Consider the following 7,580-nt stretch of genomic DNA (forward strand, 5'->3'; position numbering starts at 1 on the left):
GACTTTCATGGCAAACAGACACTTGTTCCGGGAAAGGCCGTTTGTGAACGCGGTACGGAATGCAGGTCATTTCCCAGTTTACATGCCCAACAATTCTACGTTCCTTGACCCGTGCCGTCCATGTTGGGAGGCCATCCAATCGAGCATACGACGAACGCCTTTGACGGATGAAGACAGCTTGGCAAGCCGTATTAAGGAAGCCGCGGAGACGATCACAGCTGCAGAATGTATTCGTTGGGTGAGCGAAGCCAAGTCGTATATCGATCGCTGCTTAGCAAAAGAGCAAATCCAGTAGGAATGCTATTATGTTTTTTCTGTACCCATTACACTCCTTTTTTATGCCCTCCTTTTCCACTTCTTTCTTCATGCACGCTAGTCGTACCTATGTCAACTTATTTTTTTCCATTCCACTCTTTCACTATGCACCTGTCCTTCTACACTAATTATACTTATGCCAAACTTTTTTTTCTCTGTGCAAGAAATATTATATTCAAGTAAAAAGTGATGCCCTTTGAAGAGTCTAGATACCTGTGGCAAAAATGCACTTGCTAGAATTTTCAGTCTTCACGCTTGAACTATGGCAGTACAGCTGGTATGGCCAGCAATGCGAGTTTACCTGTTGGACGAAAAAAAAAAAGAATGAGATGCAGGAAGGAATTGATCCACTGTAGATTCAGAAAGCCTTGTCACAAAATAGATTTTGAAGCTCTAAAAATTGGCTGCGTACTAGTGGAACATGTCACGCTGTTCATTGAATGTCTTGTTGTTATGGATGAAAAAGCTCGATTGGTGTCGGGGAAGCAAGCGCGGTGCGCTGTTGAATGCCCTCCGTCGCCCACTGGGAAAAGGAAGTTAGCCGTGAGGCAAGACCTCTGTTTAATGAAATTTTGTTGTGATGAATATAAGATTGATTCATACTATGAAAATAAGCCTGATGCGTTCTTAGACAGCGTCCATCGCCCATGGAAAAAAAGGAAGTGAGCCATTAGACGCCCTTAATTTCTCACCAGGGAGAGTCTGTTTATCACGAATCATTTCTATTCGCCAACCAATCAAATACAGTATTTCGCACCAGTGTTCATCTCTATATTACACCCCCTAGAAATTTTATAGTTTCAAACGCAAAACGCTGTACGAAACGTATTTCCATCATTAACAGGCAATCCTTTTTCCAAGCGCTCCTGAATTCTGCTATATGCATGCTCATATTGCAAATTCCTAATACAACAGAGAAAATGGTTACTTTCAAATTTCCACATATATATAAGATAAGCCTATCTAATAATTATAACAACAACGTACTTGAAATGCACCTTGAAGCTGCGGATAATACCAGCATCTAAAGGCTGCATAAGCGATGTTGTATTTGGCGGCAAATATACTAGCTCGACATTCTTTGGCTCGTAATCGCAAAAATGGCCCGAAAAGTTGTCTAAGAGCAATGCAATTTTTCTTTGCTGATACACCATCGATTTATCCAACATAGTAAGGTACTTCTTGAAGATATCGCGCGTCATCCAAGCATTGGCATTTGCACAGTACTTCGAGATGTCAACCTTTCTCTGCTGTGCCTGTTGTTATATAGAAAATATAATAAGCAGTTGATCATCATCTTTTACTTTATCGTATAGCATACTTTGCTGAAACAGGTTGGGCGCTGTACCTTGCCAATGAACCAGGGGTGCCACTTATCAGATCCATCAGCATTCGTCGTCAATACAAGTGCTAACCGCGACTTGTCCTGCTTGACCCCTTTAAACGGTCCAGGTGCAATTGTAGACACAGGAGCACTGGAGTAGAAGCCAGCTGTCTCGTCCATGTTGTAAATGTCCTTTAACGCATATTTTTCTAGCATTCGTTGGATTTCAGGTAACTTGACTTCTGCGAGTGTGACATCAGCAGAGCTAGCTTCACCACTTATTTTTTAGACCTTGAGGTTATATCGTTTTTGGAAGCGGTTTTGCCAGCCATCGGAGAATGTCAAGTCCTCAGTTGAGATTTGCAGCTTAGTTGCAAAGTTTTCACCAGCTTTCTTAATAATATCCCAATTGATTGGGATCTTCTCATGGAATCTTTGTTCTATCCATGTATATAAAGCGTATTCTAGTTCCTACTGTATTATTTTGCTTTCTTATTAGTAAAGTGAATAGCAAGCAGTACTCAATAAGCTTAAATGTACGGGAAACTTTGCTCGAGCTTTTTGTCTTTTATTTCTCTCAATGCCGTTTTCTTCTTCATGTTTTCTCTTAGCAATCATTCGTGAAATTGTTGTTGTATTCGGAACACTCTCAAGGTTGTATGTTGTTTTTATCCAGTCGAGTAAATCCTTGTATATAAACTTGCGCAGCGCTTTCTCTTTGGCGACGTAGTACTGATACGCTGCTTCACTTATTTCATCAGTAAGCTTTTCATATTTTCCTTCCATCATGATGTGTAGTTTGAGTAGTGTGTATAAGACAATTGCAAAAATTCGAGTCTTTTTATATAGACATTGCAATGTGAAAGTAACCTCAACAAAGTACCGATATTCTTTAATTGGTTCACATAATTGACACTTAGTAAGCTAAGCTATACTCAGCCTGTGTAACACCCTTATACCCATCCTCACTTTTTGCAGTTCCCCGCTTTTTACAGTTTTTTTCATGAAAAACCGCTACTGCAAAAAGCGGGGGTCAACTGTAATGAAAACAAGTAGAGGAAAAAGAAGTGAAGGAGTAAAAGAGATGCAAAAGCTGCCTTTCGTAAAAAAATTTTGGAGCGGGCTTTGCCAAACACGGCGCTCATGACCGCAGATGCTATCCCCTTTTCGCCTTGCCTTGCCGTTTTCCCATGTACCTTCTGCCTCCCGCTTGCTATCGTTTTTTTTTCTATCTGAGCTTGTCATCGATACTTCTTTGCTAATCCCTTTTTAGAAAATTTTGGTCATCGCTAGTCATCGCCTCTGGTCATCACCTTCCCTTTTTTACTCCACTGGTCATCGCCTCTGGTCATCGCCTCTCCCTTTCAGTCACCGCTAGTCATCGCCTCTGGTCATCGCCTCTCCCTTGCAGTCACCACTAGTCCTTCCCTCTAGTCTTTACCTTCCCTTTTTGTCTCCACTGGTCATCACCTTCCCCCCACCACTGTTCCTTTTGGGAAAAATCTGGTCATTGACCAAATAAAATTTTAGTCACTGTTTGGTCACTGTCAATTCACTTTTCCCTGCTTAAATGTGTCCGACATAGGTTTATATTAAAAAAACGGGCAGCAAGCGAGTATGCTATAGAAGAACAAAAAAAGTAAAAAGAAGAGGAGCCGGTTCTCCTACTATTTTGCTGTCTTGCTCATTACGTTATGGTAATTTGATTGGCTAAATCCCGGGGTCAGTCTAGGATCATTTGTCGCCACTTGAATTGAAATGTCGGGGTCATCGGGGTCACTCATTTTTGCTGTGGCGACTTCGTCGCCACGCCGAAAATGATTCTAGGCCCTAACAGATAGTTTCTCCTAAAAACTATCCTCGGAAAATCACACAAATTTTTCGTGATGTTCATTGTGACGTCCTTTTTTAGAGATTTTGTGACATCTTTTTTTCAAAATTGTGACGTTTTTTTGTGACTTTTTTTGTGACGATTTTTTTGTGACGTTTTTTTCTGTGACGTCGTTTTTAGGTAAATAAATATATAAATGCTGTTGTTTCATCTTTCTTCCCTCTTTCTCTCACTTTTCTCACTCAAGGTAAGTTATTTCCTTTTTTGGGTTGTTGGGAGATTTTTCCCCTCTCCTTCCATATTTGGGTGGTTGGGAGATTTTCCCCCTCTTCTTCCATATTTGGATATTTAGTACTTTTTTCCCCTCTTCTTCCATATCAGTCATTTCAGTCCTTTTTTCGCCTCTTCTTCCATATAAAGTAACCTTGGGCTACTTAGCTTTCTTTGCTCATTTTTTTTGCTCTATTCATTGCCATCTTTACCCCCTTTCTAAACATGCTCCTTAACATGCTATTTCCATTTTACACTTTTTTTACCAATGTTTTCACCTCTAAATCATATTAATCCTTTACATCATCTCAATCCTCTTTAATAGCTCTTTCAAAATGCCTATCGACTGCCAGCTCTTCATCACTCTCTACAAAGTCACCATCAACGGTAGGTTTACTTATAACTTAAACAAAACATGAACCTTTAAAAGTAATATCCCATTCACTAGTCCCCAACGCCACTCTCAAGCCTACCTTGGAAGCCATTTTGGAGGCAATGGATCATGGTAAGCACAAGTAACTGCTAACTACAAAATTATCATATACTTACATAGTTATATTAGTCCCAGTTGAAACTACTAAGGAGACACTTAGAGGTTACTTGGCATATCTCAACGATCTGATGCAAATGGAGGCTGATTGTGAAGCTCTGGTCCAACAGCAACAACAACAACAAGAAGACTTAGAAGAAGAAGTCGTGTATTTGACTCCTACTGAAGATGAAGCGTAAGTATATTTAATACTTAAATGATCATTTCCTTACTAAAATAAAATAATATGTAGCTCTGACGTCGAGGAACTCCAACCCTGGGAAGCAGCAATGCGTGAGGACCCCTTCTACCACAATTTTGGGTCCACAAGTAACCAACTAGCTAAAGGTAACCCTTCTTTATCCCATTATTTCTCAGTCTATTAATATTCCTTCATCCAAGTAAAGTCTACAAAAAGTTCCATACTTTGGCTACCCCTAGACATGGTGCTCCTCTCACTTCAGTCATCCTTGAGCTTAATACCACTACGGTTGCTACTGCATCAGCTTGTTGTATTCATACAGACGAAGATATAGAAGGCGTCAACTTTTTTAGTTATATCCGTAACTACAACGAATAGCAACCAGAGCAAATCATCAACCATGCAATCAGTGGAACACCCTTTGAAGCCTTAACCAAAATTGATAAAGTCCGTCCATGCCATCTTGTGCGCTTACCTCCACTACAAGAATGGCGGTAATCTAAACCAACTTGGCTACAAGAGAGAACTGAATGAATTGGCTAAAGGTACTTCCCAAATACAAACTTACACAAATTATTTCTAATTCCTCTTTTTCTAGTTGGATTGCCAAGATCTGCCAAGCCTAGCGATACAATAACCGTCGGTTATCGTATGCTGGCTTTCTACAAGCAAGCTGGCGCCTGGCCAATCCTCTTTTCAGACAAGTTTAACTGGCCTTTCTTCCTCTCCGTACGTAACCTTTTTCTTTCTTACCCTGCTTTTTACTAACATACTTTCTTTAGTTCTCCTCGGACAATTGGGTTTATTTGGAGGAAAATGACTTTTCTCCTTTGCGTCCTTTAATTACACCAATAATTCCACAATGAACTACTTGACATCGTTCGAGAATGTTGGCTTCTTCCTACATCATATTCAGTCATTAGTAAATATGATGGCTGAAGCTAAGAGTCAAGAACGTGCTTATGGCCGTTATTATCATACTTTTGGTCATTAGAAAATACATTTTGTCTCTCTCTCTCCCTTTCCATCATAACTTTCTTCTCTTTTTCCACCAAATAAAATCATCAATGACTTATATAAAAAACATGTCTTAACAAAAAATATAGCAAACACTAGCCTTTTGAAAAAATTATCAATATACTATAGAACCTTCTGGAATCTATCAAAACCAGTCACCATCTCTTTAAAGCCCAGTTTTTAAAGTCAGAAAAAGTATATAAAGAGCCAACGTTTGAAACACTTTTCTCCTTCCCCCAACTTTTAGTTACTAAAATGTGAGTGTACAGCTGCTCTTTACTATATAAAAGTCCTAGTTCCTTTTCTGTCTTTTTAGTGGTTTTTCCTCTCTCTTTCCTATTTAGTCATTTTGGTAGATTCTTCTCCCTTCTTTCCTATTTAGTCATTTTGGTGGATTTTTCTCCTATCTTTCTTGTTTAGTCACTTGGGTAGATTTTTCTCCTCTTTTCCTTTTCAGTCACTTGGAGGATTTTTCCCCTTTCTTTCCTTTTCTATTCTTTAGGTAGAGTTTTCCCCTCTCTTTCCTCTTCCGTTCTTTCAGTAGATTTTTCTCCCTTCTTTCCTTTTGGGACATTTAGGTGGATTTTTCTCCTCTCTTTCTATTTCTGCCATTCAGTTACATTTTCACTCTTTAGCTGTTATTTGAAAATCATCTTTTTCTAATTATTTTTTTACGTGATTCCGATATAAATACTTATACCAATCATTTAACAATAGCTTTTTCAAGAACCCCTTTCTTTTAAAAAATTAAATATGTCTGCCAACAACTCTAGCTCTTACGCTTCAAAGGTCCGCTCGTAGGCTTCGCTTGCCACGTCGTTCGTCACTGGTAACAGCCAGTTGCCTATTGAGGACTCGGTTTCGCCTTCGCCTTCGCTACTGCAGCAAGAGCCTTTCCCTGCTTTGCCTGCTGCCCAATCGCCTCCCTTGTTGGCTTCTCCAGCTATTGCTTTGCCCCCTGTGCGTCAGGGTAACCGTTCACCTCGTCCAGAACGTAGAAACTCCTTGGAAAGTCTTCCTTCGGATTTTAGCTGGGATGATTCCCAAGAGGCTGCTTCTCGTAATTATTGTTTCTCTGTCACTTTGTTTTACGTTTTATATCTCATTCTCTGAAAATAAAAATGCACTTCTTTTTTAGCTCCCAAGACTGCTTCCCCTCCTTTGTTGAAAAAGAGAAAGGTTGTAGAATCAAGCTCTCCAGTACGATATGCTCGTTCTGGTATCTCTGGTGCTCGTACAGACCAGCCTCTAGTCGCTCCTCGTCACTCAGCCTTGGAAAAAGGAAAGTTCTGGGCTCAGCCTAGTGCTGTACGTACACAGCAACTGGTATTGCAAGCAACCCAAAAGTCGTCAATTGCAATTTTAGAGCGTTCAGATATCAGCCAAGGTAAACTTATAAAAGTATTCACACTGTCATTTTCTACTTACTAAAAATAATTCAATCGTCAAACTTTCAAAACACTTCAGATAATCGCAAACCGGGTACTCCAAGCAAAAGTATGTATCCATAGTCATTTTACTCTTTTACAATCTCTAATTTTTTTATATCTACATAGTTTTCAAAAGACGTCCTGCTCCTGTGATCTCATCTACACCACTTTCCGCCCAGGCATCTCATCGCCAATCAGCTCTGCCTTCATCAACATCCTCCTTTACCCACCATCCACATAAAAAATTCATCAATGCAAACATACCTGATAGTGGCAGTGACTATAATCCTAGTCGTTCAGCACATTCCTCAACATCTAGTGGTTCAGAGAGTGAATCTAGCAACAACAGCGGTAGTGAAAGCGACAGTACAGAGCCGGGTATATCGCAACCCACACAGCATTCAGGTGTTCTTTGTGGAATTGAAGAGTGTAATTTATATTTTTCTTCAAAATCTGCTCGTAAGCGACACCTTCGCAAAATACACCAGAAAAAAGTAAATGTCAAGTATCCCAACAATAACGGTATGTATCTTTCCTATGACGTTTACCTTTTATATCTCTTCTATTAAATAGAGCATGGTCCTTACGATTTCAATCCCAGCGTAAAATCCAGATTTGGAAATTTCACTTTGTAACGACCATGCTTTTTTAACGTTGCACGT

At 39.8% G+C, this 7,580-nt stretch overlaps 2 protein-coding genes across 2 annotated transcripts; both read left to right on the forward strand.

The window, feature by feature from the left end:
* Positions 1-7: 7 nt before the first annotated feature.
* Positions 8-295, forward strand: BDB00DRAFT_764445 (uncharacterized protein; the record flags this gene model as incomplete). Its single annotated transcript, XM_053119457.1, has 1 exon — positions 8-295. The coding sequence occupies one exon, from the start codon at positions 8-10 to the stop codon at positions 293-295; it is 288 nt and encodes a 95-aa protein (XP_052979232.1).
* A 3,689-nt stretch (positions 296-3,984) lies between these two features.
* BDB00DRAFT_409559 (uncharacterized protein) lies at positions 3,985-4,959 on the forward strand. Its single transcript, XM_053117280.1, has 5 exons — positions 3,985-4,127; positions 4,189-4,245; positions 4,303-4,465; positions 4,523-4,617; positions 4,677-4,959. The coding sequence occupies exons 1-5, from the start codon at positions 4,076-4,078 to the stop codon at positions 4,847-4,849; spliced, it is 540 nt and encodes a 179-aa protein (XP_052979233.1). The 5' UTR covers positions 3,985-4,075; the 3' UTR covers positions 4,850-4,959.
* Positions 4,960-7,580: the final 2,621 nt, after the last annotated feature.

The sequence above is a fragment of the Zychaea mexicana genome (genome assembly GCF_025766255.1).
Source record: "Zychaea mexicana strain RSA 1403 chromosome Unknown BDB00scaffold_41, whole genome shotgun sequence".
In the NCBI taxonomy this organism is placed as follows: Eukaryota; Fungi; Mucoromycota; class Mucoromycetes; order Mucorales; family Lichtheimiaceae; genus Zychaea; species Zychaea mexicana.

Coding starts and splice junctions, on each gene's coding strand:
- BDB00DRAFT_409559 (XM_053117280.1), top strand. CDS start 4,076: ATGCCTATCGACTGCCAGCTCTTCATCACTCTCTACAAAGTCACCATC. Junction 4,128..4,188: donor CTACAAAGTCACCATCAACG/GTAGGTTTACTT, acceptor CCCATTCACTAG/TCCCCAACGCCACTCTCAAG. Junction 4,246..4,302: donor TTTGGAGGCAATGGATCATG/GTAAGCACAAGT, acceptor TAGTTATATTAG/TCCCAGTTGAAACTACTAAG.